Source organism: Schistocerca cancellata, chromosome 2 (assembly GCF_023864275.1).
Source record: "Schistocerca cancellata isolate TAMUIC-IGC-003103 chromosome 2, iqSchCanc2.1, whole genome shotgun sequence".
Classification (NCBI taxonomy): Eukaryota; Metazoa; Arthropoda; class Insecta; order Orthoptera; family Acrididae; genus Schistocerca; species Schistocerca cancellata.
The window spans coordinates 206212741-206232263 of record NC_064627.1 but is presented as its reverse complement, the minus strand read 5'-3'; the positions used below and the strand labels follow the sequence as shown (position 1 = coordinate 206232263).

The 19523-nt window shown below is 41.6% G+C and overlaps 1 protein-coding gene across 6 annotated transcripts in view; it reads right to left on the bottom strand.

Moving 5' to 3' along the window:
* The window catches only part of LOC126161534 (stress-activated protein kinase JNK), a 566777-nt gene that overhangs the window by 84406 nt on the left and 462848 nt on the right, over positions 1-19523 (bottom strand). For 5 of the 6 annotated variants that reach the window (XM_049917454.1, XM_049917457.1, XM_049917458.1 and 2 more), the window contains one exon: positions 10932-11128. In XM_049917454.1, the coding sequence (XP_049773411.1) occupies positions 10932-11071 (140 nt within the window). In that variant the 5' untranslated portion in view covers positions 11072-11128. Of the gene's footprint in view, positions 1-10931; positions 11129-19523 lie in introns of those variants that run through there. The other variant, XM_049917459.1, reaches the window with a different exon arrangement.

Below are 19523 nucleotides of genomic sequence, written 5' to 3'. Positions count from 1 at the left end.
AGCAGCCCAATGTGACTGGTGGTGGAACCGTCTCTGAATGGTCCAAGGGCATTCATTAGAGTTTACTTTGAGAATGCATATAGGTAAGTATTCAGAAAAGGAGCAATTATAAAGTGACATTTTTAAGAAATTTCAAAGTTTCCACTACAGAATACATTTGCCTACTAAGAAGAGACTTCATGAAGGAACTAATACTGCTGTGAAGGAGATATTGTAAAAATCTGTAGTAATAATATGCATGCAATTCATTCCTCACACTCTCCATCCGTGTCCCAAACATATTTCCTGGACAATAAGGTATCAAGAATTAAATGCCTCTTTAATAGAATATATGACTGCACGAAAATCCATCCTGAATGACTCTTTAAGCCAAAAAACAAAAGTGGAAATGATATCGTTACTAGCGTTGCCTAAAGAAGGGCATTAATCACTGAGCAAAAAAAAGTGCACTGTGTGCTAATAGCACAATTGAAGCTTCAAAGAAAAGAAAAGTGTAGAGCACTACAACCTCTATTTCAGTCAATGCAACATGTCAGGTAATGCCACTCCATACCTCACACACTGTCAGGGAACAATCCCTCACTCTACTTGAAATAATTCCCACCCTCCCCCCCTTCAGTAATTTATTAATTTATTTTGAAACCGGTCAGGATGGTCAGCAGAATAATCTGTTTGCAGACTGCACACTGGATGGACCCAGGCTTCCATTAACCTTCACCAATTGCTGGCAGACTCTCAATACGTCTAATAGAAACATGCTGTAGTCAAAGTCTCCACTGCAAATTTTCATCCAAGCTAAACTGATAACACATCATGCACTGAAAGGAAAAAATAACTGTCCACAACTACGTCATCATTTATGAATTGTGCTTGTGCATTTTAACATAAAAACAAACTACAAACAAATAAAAACTAGCTAAAACTAAGATTTTTACAGAAAGCATAAATAATCCTTACATTACAAGGAAAATAAAAATAAAACTGTAATTATGTGCTTCACTCCATGCAGATACAAAATAAACTAACAAAGCTGAGTTGCTTTTTTGTCAACTCTTTTCAACAAATTATATTTAATAGCTAAGCACTGCAACCAGGCAAACTAAAGTAAGAACACAGAGAAAGAACAAGAATATGAGATGAATAAATTTTACACATTTAGATTTGAAACCAACATAGGGATAGCAACAAAAAAGTGCTATCATACACTCTCTTCATTGGGTAACAAGATGTATGATGTTAAAGAGAAAAGAAATGGGCAAAAATTGGTAATGTATTAACTACAACATAAAGATAATATTCACACAGTAGCAAGAATGGGAGTGCAGAAATGTCCCACGAGCTATACAATTTTGGCTGACAATCAACTACTGCTCCCTTTCTTCCGATTATGTGGAGGGCTAAGTGACAGATATAGGACCACCACTTACCTCCCTCATTCATTCAAATTCCTGTTACTTTAGTTATTTATTAACACAGACAAATTAGATACATATGGAAAAAGTGAAGAATTGTTAACGTAACATTCTCTTACATATTTCTCAAGACATATCAGTAAGATTTTCTTCCCCCCCCCCCCCCCCCCCAAACTTACTCTTCAAACTGTGAAAATGCACCAAGTACCTTATCTCAAAACTTTATCTTCTTTATACATTTGCAAAATTAGTATAAAGAAGATATCATTATGACCTATGACCTTATGCAAGCTGTCAGCCCAGCAGGGAAGAAGTTATTTATTATGGTTAACTGCTCATCTTGGCAAATCACCAAAAACAGTGCTGTTGTTTATCTATAGAATGAATGTGACTAGAATGAATGTGACAGAAAAAAAATAGTATGGCCTAAAAGGAAGGATTGTTAGTGCTTAACACATGTCAATATAAGGGTTGTGACAGACGGAACACAGACTCAGTTGGACAAAAAAAGGAGAGGAAATACAGAATGACTTTGTTGACTGAAACATATTTGTGTATTTGTGTTTGTTGAAAGTGATTTTGGCAAATCAGACAAAATCTAAAATAGGATGGCTGGCTGTGGATTCCAGTACTGAAAGTCAGCACAAGTTCTGTTTTTGTAGTGCAATTAGTGAGATTTTAGCAACTAGTCAAGAAAGAAAAATTAAGTATTCTGACATAATTAGTTAATTACTGAAAACAACTGCCATATGTGTTTTATTGTAATGTATAATGCACAATTTATCCAAATCATTCAGCAGTGTCTCATCAGTGTCTTCTGCCATCTTAAATTAGCCAACCCTCCCTCCTGAAACTGTGTACGATCACAACAAAGCTCTCAAACAAGTGACTAACAAGAAACTATCTAACTAATAATGAACAGGAAAGAAATTATCAAGTTCAGGAAAACTTGTCGTTGGGAGCTGGTACCCATTCTTTTTGTATTATGTCCCCATATGAATATGCAGTTCACTTTTGGTACAAAATTTTCAGCAACATACTTTGCCTTCTCTGGCAGAGTCTTGTGATAGTATAGTTCAGTACAGTGTGTTCTGTCAGTTGCCCTCTTCATGGTTTAAATATACCTACTGCAGCAAGGACAATGGAGCACCAGTAGTGACAGTCTTTGGCAAGTTCCTCAAAGGTATCGGGGGTTGCTGCAGATTATCTTCATTACGTACTTTGGCTGATTTTTTGTTACGTCTTAGAATCTTGAAATGGAACACACTTCACTGAGAAGCATTTGATGAGGAGTCTTCTTGTCACTTACTCAGTGATCATATCCAAGCATCACAGTTGATGTTATAGACTGGTGGATTTAGTATGGATAATGTGCACTCTTTCTACAACTTTATTGTTTTTAAAATAGTAACCGCAGCTTATCTTAACAGAGTCTATGTTTCTGCTGGCAAAGTGTATGTCCTTTATTATTATTATTATTATTATTATTATTATTATTGCAGTGGTAGATTAAGTAAACCTGCCGAATATGCAAATAGAAGATGCATCCATATCGATATGAATAACATCATCCACATCCAGAGATGGCACCTCTACAGTGAAAGCTGCCAATATTGCAGGCCAGTCACATGGAATTCTGTAGCAGGCCAATATAAGGCTACCCAGTGGCTGGCCCACTCTTAGTTTTTCTTCACCAGCTGCCATTATTTGATTCTGCCTCTAAAAAATGAACTATGATTGCCAACACTCTTTACTTAGGCCAGACTGGTGTTAGAATAGTGGCTGCCGCATTTGCCACAGCTAGTGTAACATATGCATACAGTGCTTCTATTTGATGAGCTTGTGGTTTCTATCACCATAATACTTATATGTAACTGTGCCAAATATTATAATTGTAATATGCATGTGCAATGAAGTAGTCATGCTTGGACTTTATCAGTTTTAATCATGAAATAATTATATTTTGGTTTCGAAGACTAATGGACAATTTAATCCATTGTTACAGAATTTTGAGTTCAATAAACATTTGCTGGTCCTAAAATGAGGCATTACAATACTGAATGTTCAAGTTTCACTGCTCTGTGTAGTAATGTTAGTTGGCTCTAGCACTTTCTCTGAAACTTTTCATTTCTTTCCCTTCTGGTTATGTTTGCTAGCATGAAAAACACCAACTCGTGCTGTGGTTCTGAATCGCATTAAATTGCAGGTCCTCCAACAATTGGCTGGGAAAGTCAGTTGAAAGCTAAGAGAAAGGAAACATCATATTACCTATAATAGCACCATCCTTAGTACAGCATTTTGATGTTCAAACTAACCTCCAGATTGATAAAAACTTTATTTCGCAATAATGTTTATATGAGAACCTCCTTATAGTTCTTCATTTTTGTGCCCTCAGTCAGATACTCCTGAACACTTCCAGCATTAGTTTTCAAAAGCTGTGTATATCCTCTTACTCATGACTTCTTCAGAGAAACTGTTGTTAAATAAAGCTGTATTTGCTCCAACAAGTGGGAAAGATTTACATGCATTACTAACTTTTACCTGCTGCTTTACTCACATATCAGTAGTTTTTTTACGATGAGTGATGGTGAGTAAGCAAGCTAGTAATTTACAAGATGTCTGTGTATATGATGGTAAAAAATGAATGCAGTCCAGTATGTAGGTACATAATGAACATGTTTCTAATATTTTGCTATATGACGAATCTGAAAGCATGCATTATATTTTCTAACAATATTTAAAAACTGCCTCGATTCCGTACATCCCTGCAGAAGTTGAGTTTTAGGGATTCCTCTGACTCATCTAATACTGGAAAACAGAAATTTTGCCACCAGTACAGCACATACCAACCACTTGTAACTTCCATTTCAATGCCTTATAGTGCCTACATTTTTTATCCAACACCTAAGATTACTAACTCATGACTAACATAGTCAGTTAACAGATCATAGTGAAATTCAGCCTCAACAAAAGCCCTTACACATTCCACAAGTGCAGGTATGACTCTGTGTTGAGCTTTCAACTGCCTTGGAAGGTGTAAGAGATTGACACTCAGCATCTAAAATGTGATAGGCATGCAATTATCGTCATTTCCCTGTAACTCTCAAGGCCAGCAAACACGAGGCTACATTGAGGCTTGTTAGTTTCAGGTAACTTTTGCAACTTGAGCCCTCTTAGAACTACGCGCTACATCAGATTTCTGTTTGCGAGGCTTATACTAATAGCCTTAAATGTGGTTCTTGGGTTTGTCATTCGATTTTATTGTTGTTTCTCCACCAAAACCCTCCAGCAATGCCAGGTGGTGTAGCAACTCAATATCATAATCAACGCCCACAACAACATTGGATTTCCACTGTCACAAATAATCTATAAATACTAAGAGTTGCTAACCATCATGCTGGTGTCATCCGCAAGCCACTCACATATAACATATTTAAAAGTGTTAATAATATCCAAAAAGATACAACTTTCCCAGTAGAGTCTTGAAAACCTAACAGGCAGAGTTACTTTTGCAGTTAATAGTACTGGTACTAATATGGAAGTATCGATTAAATACATTGATAATTCAATAAGCACTGTATTGATATGCTCAATCACATTACATAGAACATAACAACCAATAAAAGCATTTTCACAAATTTGATAAAGTTCAAAAGAAAAAGAGTAAATAGCTTTTTCAAGGAGTAAATATTTTCCCTTAATTTGTGTAATATTCTTCAAGTTAATAAATATCTTTCATTACACGCTTTGTAAAGTAGCCTACCTTCTTCATCAGGATTCAAGCTACCTCACACCAAATTTCAAGGGTATCATTTCAGCAGTGTTAGTTATGATGATCCATAGAGTTAGTATCTGCCAAAGTCACCGATCAATCATTGGAATCTCTCTCCTCCAAATTTTAGGATACCTTTGCAAAAGGCCTAGGGGTGCATCACAGACTTTCAATTCCACATAAACTCAAAGCAGCTGGCTCATCCTAGATTTTTTCGTGCTAGGCAGATTCCTACAGGCCTAAGCTTCCATGTAAAGGCAGAGCTGGACGGGTTCACTTCTCTTGGGGTTGTGCTTCCTACTTGCTCCAGTGAATAGGCCACGCACCCTGCCATCATCATGAAGAAACCCTATGGTAAATTGTGACTTTGCAGCCATTTAAAGAGCACTGTGAATTCACCATCAGTGAACAACACATACAAACTTCCACATCCAGATTAACTGGTCACACACTTATCAAGGGGTCAGTTCTTCTCCCAACTCTTATCTTTCTGAAGCATAGCACCAGTTACCCCTGGATGAGGGGTCCAAGAATATCACAGTTCTTAATATGCCTTTTGGCCTGTAAAAATACCAATGGTAGATGTTTTGGGGTGGCAAGTGCCCCCACAATTTTTCAGCACTGTCTGGAACAGGTCACATCCCTTATTCCACACTGTTTCAACTACCTGGACATTGCTGTTACTGGACATACTACAAGTGACCAGCTGCACAATATCAGGGGCCTTTTTCAAGAACTCCAGGCTCTGGGCGTGCATTGCAGTCTGCAGAAGTCCAAATTTTTCCAAACATCTCTTGAGTATCTGTGTCACACCACCTCACAGCTGGGTGTCCGACCCATGAAGAGCTGGTGTCAGGGCCATTACGGACCTGCCATGTCATTCATCATTGTAAGAATAGCACGCTTTCTTGGGTAAAATTGACTATTACTGTTGGTTCATTCCTGGGGCATCCACTATTGCACACCCTCTCTACTTCCTTCTCTGCAAGGGTGCTTTCTTTGTTTGGTCTCTGGCGTGGGACCAGCCCTTCACTATGCTGCAGAAACACCTCTAGTCAGCATCACGTCTCGCTATTTTTGATCCTGACAAACCACTGATTTTGGCTATAGATAATTTGCAATATGATGTGGGGGCAGTCCATGCCTGTTGGAATGCAGACAGCTCCGAGCAGCCAGTGGCTTTTGCATCCAAAACTCTCAGCTCAACACAGGTCCACTACTCTCAGGAGGCTCTAGCCATTGTGTATGTAGTCACCATATTTTACTTTTTCCTGTATAGCAACAAATTCCAGTTCCACTACAAGTCATTAATTTTGTTATCTACCCCATCCGCCTGGATCCCTGATAAGGCAGCCCACACGTTGTAGCGATGAGCCTTGTTCTTCTACAAATACAAATATCACACTCATTTTTTCCCCACTGGGCACCATGCAAACAAAATGGCTCTGAGCACTATGGGACTTAACATCTATGGTCATCAGTCCCCTAGAACTTAGAACTACTTAAACCTAACTAACCTAAGGCCATCACACAACACCCAGTCATCACGAGGCAGAGAAAATCCCTGACCCCACCGGGAATCGAACCCGGGAACCCGGGCGTGGGAAGCGAGAACACTACCGCACGACCACGAGCTGCGGACGCCATGCCAACACAGGCGCCTTCTTCTTGTTGCCCGCTGGCTCCGACCCCGAGTTTGACCAAGATGGGTTTCCAATCACTAGTGCCAGAGTTGCCAATGCAATGTCATCCTGAAGCAGGTAATCCACCTTGTCCAGCAGGATTGGCCTTCCAGTCCTCCGGGCCATGCTTCCAATCTGCTTCATAACTACTTTGTCTTGTGCCATTGTCTCTCAGTCCTAAAACGGGTCCTCCTCTTCTCCACAGACAACACAGCTCTCAAGATGGTTATTTCTTGGAGTTTGCAGAGCAAGGTCTTACAGCTGTTGTACGAGGGTCGCTGGGGTCTTTCTCGCATCAAAGCCTTGGCTTGCAGATATGTGTACAGGCCCAGCATTGACCAGAAGCTGGAGCATTTGGTTGCTGTATATCCCCAGTGCTAGCCAAGAGGCAGCTTCCAAGGCTTCATTCTCCCCACAGCCTCCAGCAACTCAGCACTGGGAACACATCCATGTGGATTTTGTGAGTCCATTTCTGAATATTTTTTGGCTGATCGTTGTTGACATGTTTTAGCAGTTTCCATATGTGGTCTGGTGCTACTCAGCCACTACCGAAGCCACTATTCTGCCTCTCTCAAAAATGTTTCCTGTGGAAGATGTCCCAGTTTCTCTCATTTATGACATCGGATCTCAGTTTCTATCTCAGACCTTACCTGATTTCTGTATGCGGTCAGGCATTCATCATATTTGCTCCCCTCCCTTTCATCCCCAATCTAATGAGGGAGCCAAGCACATGGTTTGCACCTTTAAGACTCAGATGAAAAAGTATCTGCAGGATATCCACACTGAGAAGGTGTACAGTTTTTTTCTGTTAGTTGACCAGATGACTCCTACTGGTTCCCATACAGCACTAGAAGTGGACATGCCTCCGCCTCCTCCATCCAAGATCTCGCCTGCCTTTGTGCTCCATTGTGCCACTTTTCTGGTGGGGATGACAAGCTGGACACATGATTTCTGTCAGCGCACCTGTTGTTTACTGGCAGTCATCATACAACAGAATGGCCACTACATGTTCGAACTGGTGATTGAGAGGTCTGGCACTATCAAAAACAGGCTCTGCATCCAGGTGGACATCTGCCCCCCCCCCCCTCCCCTGCCCGACCACTCCATCACCTTTGCTGGGGCCCAGGTCGCTGGGTGCCCCCTATCCGCCGCCAATGTTCCAGCCTCCTTTTCCACCTGCATCAGCACCTCTGCCCGAGGAGCCTATGACTTTGCAGCCTCCGACAGCAGCTCTGGTAGGCCTCTATCAAGTGGGCATGTCTCTCTCTGGTTTTATGTCTCCTGTGCAGCCTCAGCCTGCAAAGGAGTCTCCTCCAGCTTCCACAACACTGCCGGACATTTTCAGGGATCCCAGTTTGGACTGTCTGTCTCTGGTCCTGTTGTCTTGTGCTCTGAAAGGAAGGCTTCAGGGCTCCTGGTCCTAGCCACTTTCACCTATATTCTGAGGTTTCCTGTCACTGGAAGTTTTCCTCCTCTCTTGCCTCTAATGTTTCCATGAACATTGATGGCATCTCCATGTCAGATCCGTCCACACTTTGCCTGGGGAATTAGCGACCTTCCACCCCCAAGGTGAAAGGGATGTAGTGACCCGCCTGAATTCCACAACCAGAGATCTGGGTGCACAGTTGTGAGGTGTACAACTGAAGTTGGCAGATGCTAGAAATCATTCATGGCTGGGTGTGCAGCCTCTCCATCATGCACTCGACAGGCTGGTCAATCACTTATAGACTCAGGTGCAGCCAGGCTTGCCCTCAATAACATGTTGACAGCCCAACTGGGATTAGTAGTGCAGCTACTCTGTGACTAACTTGTAAAAAGTTATTTATAGATGTAATAAAGTGTTGTGTCCATCACTGTCTGTGTGTTCTTGTGGTTAGAACAGTATACAATCTAATGAGGTTTCCACTGGGCCTATGCCACTGATGCTAATATCTATATCTGTCTTGTTTGCAGTGGAAGACTGTCTTTACGTATCACCAGAATTTTCTTAGGCTCTCTGAGAGCTCTTTCAAAATGACTCTGCTATGGTAGTTATTGAAGACTTCCTGCACTGATCGTCCCAACAGCCAAATGTGTTTCATTCAACATCTCTCTATCTGTAGCCCTCTTGCCTTGTTTTACACATACTGTGCAGAAGTCGCTGCCCTTTTTATAAGTTTCTTTTCAGAGGCCATATATCATGAAAGGACTCCCCCATTGTAAGCTGTTCTACTGTGTATTGAATACTTGGTCAACTATGCTTCTAAACTTGTGTCCAGGATGAACCATTTCAAGTTCCTCTCTGAGATATGAACTACTGCCTCTTGATTTAGCTTATGGAACATGTAAATCCTCCTGTTTGTTTCAGATGCTCTTTTTACTTTTGTTCTCATTGGTGCTACAACTGTCTCGTAGTCACTGTGCTAGATTCAGTCTAAACGTTCTCAAAGAGGTCACTTATGTTAGTTGCAATTACATCTAACACATTACTGCCCTGAGCATTCCTCCAAACTGTGTGTTTGAAGTAAATTTTGAGAACACTTCGCAGAATGTCTTGCAATAACCACCACTTACGAAACTGTAGTTATCACAAATATTTGTTGAATGCTTAAAGTTTGCTCCAATGGTAACAATATAATTAGATAGCACACCTATTAGTGAACAGAAGTTCTCTCTTAACACTCAGTTACACCAAGAAGTGAATCTGATAGTTGACAGAAGTTTATGTCCACCCTGGATACAGACTCTTTGACAAGCAAGACAGAACTACAAAGTTATACCTTCAATAAAAGTTTCTTTAGAAATATTAAACACCTCTCTATGGATAAAATAATGAACTTTCAACAGCATCACGTTTTGACAGCCATTTCACATTATCCAAATTACAAAGAAATACAGCAAGTCCATAATGAAACACCCCAATCTTAGAATATTACTAAAATTTTACTCCCTATTCCTCCTCCTCCTCTCTTCAGATGCGGTAACCTTTTTTTCAGAATCTCTCTGCTTTTTCTTGAGTAGCACATAAACACATGCACAAACTACAGAAAGTGTTTTTCATATCATACATTATTGTACAATGGTAGAGAGAAAAGAACAGAGATGTAGCTTAATCCAAGAAGCCCCTACAAAAAAAACCTGAGCTGGAGTGCTTTGCAAGTGTCACTTGTACTCAGGCAATTTCTTCTGCATGTATCTGAAATACTGTTGAATATGGTTTGAAAAGCAAAGGAAAGAAAATTGTAGCACTGTGTAAAGCACGAGAAAGATATTTATAATATAAAGACAACATGAAACTTCCAGTCTGACAGAAGGCCATAACAAATACAGGTTTGTGATTCTTTAAGTTTTCACAGTTTACTGAATATTCTATTAGGTTTTGGGACTGCAGCCGCATCATGCTGACTTCTGCCACAATATTTCGGCTGGCAACCGTCGAGCCATCTTCAGGTAAGTGTCCGCTACTGAACAATGGAGGACACTCACCTGAAGATGGCTGGACGGTTGCCAGCCAAAATATTGTGGCAAGAAGTTAACATGATTAGGGCTGCAATCCTGAAACCTCATAGAATGAAACACAGGTTTGTTTCAATGAAAATGATATTCTGTCGACGGAGAAAAATGACCGACTTGGGTTACACAGACTCAACCACATAACATGTATTGAAGTCACGTAGAAAAGTGGGAAAAAACATACCAGTATGCTTACTAAACAAATTACAATGGGACAGGAAATTCACTGGTTCACATAAAAGTCAATAACAAAAGCTGCAGTTACATGCTCAGGAAGACACTTTCACAGAAAGTGTATAAAATCATAGTTACCAGTAAACATAATTCTGAATAATGAAACACTTCATAAAAAGTATCTACTGAAAATGTCTGCACCTATTTGAACAGCTTTGGACGAAATTTGTTAAATGCATATAACTTGGCATAAATTTTGTTTCTTTTACACCATCATCATCATCATCATCATCATCATCATCATCATCATCATCAACTACTACTACTACTACTACTACTACTACTACTACTACAAACAGGTTATGAGAGACAGGATAGAAGTACTTTAAGTGTACTTACCAAACTATACCCTGTGCTCCAGATCCAATGGGCTTCAGATTTTGGTAACGTTTGAGGATAGTAAACTTGGTATCGCCAACCTCCACAGTGTAAAACATGGAGGAGAGCCTTGAGGACATATTGGAGCCGAGGAACGGCATGCGTGGAGACCAGCACACTTCACTGCACAGCTACCAGATGCGCCTGGGCGACTCTGTCTGGAAAAGGTGAAAACACTGCATTTAACTTAGTGTTACTATTTCTGTGAAACAGTAGTTCACAAGAGCAGAACTAGCAGGACAAAAAATCCTAGCTGCTCACTTCTCTGAATTTTATTCACAAGTGAACGATATAAAATAAAAGGATGGTTTAATCCCAGTGTGGCAAACTGATATCATTCAAGTACACCAGTGTGTATTGTACTGTATGATACACTCCTGGAAATAGAAAAAAGAACACATTGACACCGGTGTGTCAGACCCACCATACTTGCTCCGGACACTGCGAGAGGGCTGTACAAGCAATGATCACACGCACGGCACAGCGGACACACCAGGAACCGCGGTGTTGGCCGTCGAATGGCGCTAGCTGCGCAGCATTTGTGCACTGCCGCCATCAGTGTCAGCCAGTTTGCCGTGGCATACGGAGCTCCATCGCAGTCTTTAACACTGGTAGCATGCCGCGACAGCGTGGACGTGAACCGTATGTGCAGTTGACGGACTTTGAGCGAGGGCGTATAGTGGGCACGCGGGAGGCCGGGTGGACGTACCGCCGAATTGCTCAACACGTGGGGCATGAGGTCTCCACAGTACATCAATGTTGTCGCCAGTGGTCGGCGGAAGGTGCACGTGCCCGTCGACCTGGGACCGGACCGCAGCGACGCACGGATGCACACCAAGACCGTAGGATCCTACGCAGTGCCGTAGGGGACCGCACCGCCACTTCCCAGCAAATTAGGGACACTGTTGCTCCTGGGGTATCGGCAAGGACCATTCGCAACCGTCTCCATGAAGCTGGGCTACGGTCCCGCACACCGTTAGGCCGTCTTCCGCTCACACCCCAACATCGTGCAGCCCGCCTCCAGTGGTGTCGCGACAGGCGTGAATGGAGGGACGAATGGAGACGTGTCGTCTTCAGCGATGAGAGTCGCTTCTGCCTTGGTGCCAATGATGGTCGTATGCGTGTTTGGCGCCGTGCAGGTGAGCGCCACAATCAGGACTGCATACGACCGAGGCACACAGGGCCAACACCCGGCTTCATGGTGTGGGGAGCGATCTCCTACACTGGCAGTACACCACTGGTGATCATTGAGGGGACACTGAATAGTGCACGGTACATCCAAACCGTCATCGAACCCATCGTTCTACCATTCCTAGACCGGCAAGGGAACTTGCTGTTCCAACAGGACAATGCACGTTCGCATGTATCCCGTGCCACCCAACTTGCTCTAGAAGGTGTAAGTCAACTACCCTGGCCAGCAAGATCTCCGGATCTGTCCCCCATTGAGCATGTTTGGGACTGGATGAAGCGTCGTCTCACGCGGTCTGCACGTCCAGCACGAACGCTGGTCCAACTGAGGCGCCAGGTGGAAATGGCATGGCAAGCTGTTCCACAGGACTACATCCAGCATCTCTACGATCGTCTCCATGGGAGAATAGCAGCCTGCATTGCTGCGAAAGGTGGATATACACTGTACTAGTGCCGACATTGTGCATGCTCTGTTGCCTGTGTCTATGTGCCTGTGGTTCTGTCAGTGTGATCATGTGATGTATCTGACCCCAGGAATGCGTCAATAAAGTTTCCCCTTCCTGGGACAATGAATTCACGGTGTTCTTATTTCAATTTCCAGGAGTGTATTTATATTGTATCTGCTTTGACTCATTCCACATCCATGCATAATCATGCCATACTGGATCTATGGAATATGTATCTCAAATAAATAAATAAATAAATAAATCATGGGCGTAAAAATTTCAGACAGCTATAAACATCAATGAATACATTATTTTGACCCAACATCTCCTTAAATAGTGGTGGCTTCTGCTTCTTTCAAATAATTTGCTATTTTTGTACTACCACTGACGTAATTTACCATCATTTCCTCATAGAAAAATTATGCGACATTTGACAGATGTTAGTCTCTACACAGAAAGATGAACAATATCTTCATTTAGTGACCTCCTCTTTAATGTAAAGAAATAATGTAACAGAGAGATTTTGAAACAGATAAATAATATTCCTCTAAGAAAGTTTATTTTCGATATGGATCACTTGTAGCATTTTAAATGTAAAAGTGAAGCAGCACTCAAGATTGGTTTGTACACCACGCATAGCACTGTTGGTGGAGGTAAGCGCTTTAGTTACTTCGCCACAACATAACATTAATTAGACGAGAAAATAATTAGAAGTCAGTAATCTTCCAGGAAAGGGGTATAGTGTCATAGAATAAGCCAGCGATCTTTTCTTACGAAGGTGATGTCGTAAATTAAAATTTTATCTGAAATCGTCAGCTCAGCTTAATAGTTCGGATGTTTACCTCAGTGACACGATCCTCAGAGAGTGGTAAATCAAAGAACAAACAGATGGCCCTACTAGTTTTTTTCAAGTCGGTGACAAGGTGTACCGAATACAACATGAATTAGCGAAACAAATTTACTCTTTAAAAACGCTATTTCCTTTTATGAGCTTTGAACTTCCACGTTATACGATTCAATGCAATGGTTACACAGTCCTCAACGTGTTTAATCTATACTTCAGCGCTAATATTATTGAAGGCGAAAGTAATTCTGTTACGTTTTCACAACCAAACGGAGGAACTGATTTTCAAGAAATATAGTGTGGAGGTAACTTCAACCGTGAAAGCGAAAAAAGGCTACTTTACAAAGTAAATAAAAAAAATAGTTCCCTAAGAGGGTGAAGCAGGGAAAAGGTATTTTTTTTTTAAAAAAAGTAAAGTACTAAATCCGTTGCACAATGTATAAATTGTATAATGTATAGCTACTTCAGTAGCACGATGCGTAGATACACGCACGCTCCCCCATCCACCCCTCTCCGCACGCAGTCCGCTCCGTGGCGACGACACGGCGCATGTTGAGCACACATCTTGTGGTTCATAAGATAATTAGAGGCACCAAATAATGAGACTATTGCATTGAAGCCTCTGTAAATGGTGGCAGTTAAAATAACTAAGCAGCTTAGAAACAATTTGCGTATTTGTATGGTAACTATTGAAGAAAGTTATTTTACGAAATTTTGCACAGAAAAATACTGAAATTGACAAAACTGTTATTTGAAAACATATTTACAGTGTATTCCTTGGCCATGAAGTGTATTCCAATATTACTTTAAGTTGTTTAATTTGTCGTAATATTACTTAACGGACTGCGGTTAGAACAATTTAACGTTTCGGCGGCGAACGTCGGGAAAGAGAAATGGCTGTTACGAATTTATTTATTAAGGCCTAAGAAGGCAACGCAACTCCAAGAAATTCACTCGAATACTTTCTACAACGGCGGAATACATTGTGTTAAGCAGATTATCAATAATGGACACCTCCAACTGAGCAACTATAAATTTTTCAACGAAATGTTTCCTGCTGTAGTATACTTCTGCTGATTACTTGCAAGTACTTGTTTTCAATTTTGAGTGTAATACAAAAGATAAAATCTGAATTGTGAACTGTTTGGGCTACGTTAACGTTTTGAAGTTCATTCTTGACCAATGGGTCAGCATCAGCAGACTGAGTGAGTGTGTGTGTTTTACAAAATCAGCAGTGGCGGGCGCTTTTCCGCTCAACAAAAATGATTATTAGAGTAAAATGACGAAACTTCCGCCAGTTAGTGCGATCAGTTGAAGGTCGACCTTCGTTGGAAGTTATCTGACAGCCAAATGCCATCTTAAGGAAAAGACGCTGTTTCAGGGCCATGTTGGATTGGGTATACAAGACAATAAATAATGTTTGAAATCAGAGTAAATGTTGTTTCATGGTTTTATATCACTAACGCGTGCGCGAGAGAGAGAGAAAGAGGGGGGGGGGGAATAGGGGGGAGGGCTGGCGCCCCTTTCGGTAGTCTTCCAATTTGGTCGGCGCCTGATTGACCCGTCTTGCCTGATCGGATGTCAGGTGGGGCGACACCGCCGTGTGTCGCCCTTTCCTGGCCGTCTAATGATGACAGAAGGGAGCCAGACACCTACACCATCTACGACAGCAGCTCCGTGTAAGCCTCCAACCATTCCGTGGTCACGTTACACTTGCATCATGCGCGGAATGAAGGTAACGTTTACAGGCAAGGCAGTTTTCTTACTCATTCAACACGACCTGAAGACCACGTTATACATTACGCAATGCTATAGAAACACAGAGCAGTGTCCCCCTTACGCACCTTCCGGCACATAATGGCGGTACCAATGTGCATATGAAGCGTACAGGGTTAGACAATACAATAGCATTTAAAAGGAAATTAAAAGAATTTCTTAATGGTAACTCCTTCTACTCATTAGATGAATTTTTGGATAAGTAAGTGGGTAATTTCCCCAACCCCACAAAAAAAAAAAATATTAAGTGTCATGTAATATTTTGTGTAATGTAATATCTTGTATAGACACCTTTTATTAACCTGACACGTTCCACATCATTACGAAGTGTCGTATTCATGATCTATGGAACAAGTACTAATCTAATCTCTAATCTGGCCATTCTTCTCATTTCCAATTATTGTGTTAAACTTAAGTATACTGCAAACAATCTTTATACATGTAGTGCTCCAGAAGGATGCTGAAGAATGTATGGGTAGATCGAGTAACTAATAAGGAGGTTCTGTGCAGAACTGGGAACAAAAAATTTTGGTATAACTTACTAAAAGAAAGGATCGATTCATAGTACACACCGTGATCCAGGAATCGTCAGTTTGATAATGTATGGAAGTGTGTGTGTGGGGAGAGGGGGGTGTTAAAATTGCTCGAATTAATAAATAGGTTCAAATGGATGTAGGTTGCAGTAGGTAATCAGAGATGAATGAAGAGGCCTGCGTAGGATGGACTAACTTGAAGAGCTGAATACTTCTCATTTCCAGTTACTGTATTATAACTTATGCATACTGCAAAGAAGCTTCAGTCTTCGGAAACGGAGACCACAAAGCACAACAACATAATGCAAATATACACAACGTCAAAGACTCACTCACTCCCCCCCCCCCCCCCCCCGCACGTTACCGGTTTCCGTCTGTTAGATATCATGAGACCTGTTCTTAAAAATCGAAAAGGAAAAGCTTAACGCGGCCTCGACTGCTAATGTATTACTAAAAAGTATCACTGGCATTTTTATTTTATTTGTAAGGTCGCTTGATTCCCACTGTTGCTGGCTCGAAACCTAATTGCTCCGAATTAAAATTTCTGTATTTACTGCGAGCCGACTTAACGTAGCGCGAGATAGCCGCGCTGTCTAGATGCCTTATGACGGTTCGCGCGGCTGCCCCCGTCTAAGGTTCGAGTCCTCCCTAGGGCATGGATGTGTGTGTTGTCCATAGCGTAAGTTAGTTTAAGTAGTGTGTAAGGCTTGGGACCGATGACCTCAGTAGTTTAATCCCATAGCAACTTACCACAAATTTCCAAAAAAATTTCCGACATAAGATGTATGATCGTCGTGGTGAGTGTCGATTTACCATCTTGTAAGTAAAAGGCAAATTGTCGGCGCCGCACTCTTCGCAACAGTCGCAAAACTGCCAGAAGGGATCGTACGGAGTACAGGGGAAAACTTCGACTCCTGAACACAGTTATGGATGAAAAATAAACTCACTGATTGACACAGAGCCTGTCATTAGCTCTAGTACAATGAACAATGTCACTGAAGAGACTACGAGGTCAATTTGCGTCTAGAGAGTAGTGTCCACGAAACTGGATCAGCCGTTTGCATAATGGACTATTTTAAGTTGTCTTTCTGTTCTATTTGTAAATCTTTACTAACATATTCTAAGTTCTGTAATTTATTACACAGTTCCTTCGAACTCGATGAATCAAATACAATGTATACGTAATCGTTTAACAAAATTACATAATGCATGATAAGGTTCCCTATCATCTTCGCATATGATTGCAAATGACAATGTGCAACACTAAGATATATAACAAATAACGAAATTTTACTTACTGTGTGTATGCAGCGTACTAGGGAGAATACAATGTCATAATTTACAAGTGATTTGGGGGTGGACATAAGGTGAAATTTTTGGCGCCAACAATGCATCTTAAACCCGGCTGGGAACCCAGTCAACCGAGCTCAGATGACAGATACGTGTACGGCATTCCGTCTGCTTCAGCTCGGCGCCAGAGTTCATCAACCGTAGCGCTGTCGAGTTGTGGCGTGTCACCCTCTCGCTAATTCCTGACAAAATGTTTCCGAAGAATGAGAGATTAGGAGAACAAGCTGGCCAGGACAACAGCATACACCATCTGCATCCCCGGGAGGTCAAGACGGCACGAAAAACGTGCGGTTCTGCGTCAATTTGTTGAAAGAGAACGTTAAGAAGGCCTCTAATATAGAACAAAGCCACCGGGGTTGACACGACACAATTGTAACATCTGTTGTCCAGGTAACTGGCTATGCGAACCAGAAGTGATAGTTTTGTGTACCCAATGGCACATCTTAATGACAGGCCAGGTGCTGTGCCTAAATGACGATGGCGACTGCATTCTAACAACTTTCGTTCTATTTTGAACTAGAGACAGGGGCTCGTCCATTATGATCCTGTAAGCAGATGGTACTCGTCTGAAAAGACGTGGTTTCAGTCTTGTCACTTTTTCCCACAACATGGTATAACAAGAAGAGTGATTTCAACACAACAGTGCTTTAGTAGTCATGATCCTGTTGAAGTGGTATGTCGTTGCCTTCCTCCGATCTTAGAAATGAATTACCTAGTTTTAACTTCAGTCGAAACAGCAACTTGGCATTTTTCAGGTTAATAAATGAATGCCAGATATGAACAAAGCGACATGAGACCAAAAAAAAAAAAAATATTTGCCGCCCGAGTATCGAATTCAGGGCATCTGGGTCTGTAGCCTGGCCAGCATCAACTGAGCCGCCAAGCCGCACAGGCTATTTGTACACGAACACCTGAAGAACGGTCACAGATTGTTTTCAATCTGTACCGCGTTTAGGATGGTAAGATCGGTAGCTAGCGAGGTCAATGGACGAATTTTAAGTGGACGTCTTCATTTAGCGATTTAGGCACCGCCCTCAACAAATAATCGCATCCTCAGGGGTGATAATGTTCTCACTTACACGGGTGGAAGCGTCGACGATTGGTCTCATGAGACTGAGGATGAAATATCACACCTTTGCTGATGTTCACATTCATCAGATTTGAACACTGTCGAGATTATAGGTATTGTCACAACCTCCCCCATCATCTCTCAAGGATCTGGAACATCTTCCTTGTAAGGAATGGTATATATTGTCTGATTTAAATTAGTTAGCATCTCTCGTTTAAGGTGCGAACAAGTACTGTCTGCAGGCAGTCACCGCAGCGCACTGTCCCCCGCAGCGATAGAAAATCGCTTTAAAGTATCTCCTGCAAATGAAGTTATGCCACTAAGCGCGTCAAAAATATATTCTTAATTTTCATGGGGACGGTAAATATGTTTGTTTATTGCAAAACCGTCAAACTTTCGCGTTTGGAGAAGTTCCCTACTTCGGAACTGCGGGCACACAATGTTTTACACAGCTGAAGTGGCCACACAGCGGGAACAGGAAGTACTAGGGCCCCTCTGGTGTGTTGCTGGTGAGAGCAGTCCATACCGCTCGCTGTCAAACGCCAACTAATTTAAACAGGACTATAATTCCACTGGCTTTCACCGAATATTCTCATGCATCCAACCCCACGAAGATGCGGGCTAAGCGTGATCACATATAGTGATAGCAGCAGCAGCTCCAGTTGTCAATTTTCCATTTGAAAGACCGATTTCGAGCTCAAACTACCCTACTGCCACAGTGACCCCTCAATTATCTGCTGGAGAAATCGCCTGAATATAGAATATTTAATAATGAAATTGCAGTCTGATATACTAAACACTTTTTGTTTCACCTCTGGCATGTTGTTTTTCAACCAATATGGGTATTAGTGCATCCAAATTGGAGACTAAGTAAAAACAGTCATGGACGCCTTTCAATTATAAAAATCTGGAGCTGAAGACTATTTGCAGCTTCATTAGATGAAAATGCTATTCATTTAATAAAATGCACATTTATCAATGTATTTTGAAGTGTTTTCAATTGGTTATAAATCCATTCACATTCATTATTTCCACACTCTTGGAACATTGACTACAATGTTACCGGCAATTGGCCGGCCTTTACTAGGGACGCTTTGTTTCAACAATGATCATTCTTACAGTGAACGACTGTAATTTCTTCGTCGTAGTCTGAAGATTCGGCGGACTGATCAGAAACTCTGTCCGTAAATGCCGCAGGAGTATCAGCTTCAGATTCATGTTCATCAGTAAAGCCGTTTGCGTCACTTTCACGACTGAATTCTTCCAACTCCCGTAACATCCGTTAGTAACATGTCATTTCGACGTGCCATTTTCACATAAATGTACTTCACACTCAGCGCTAGAACA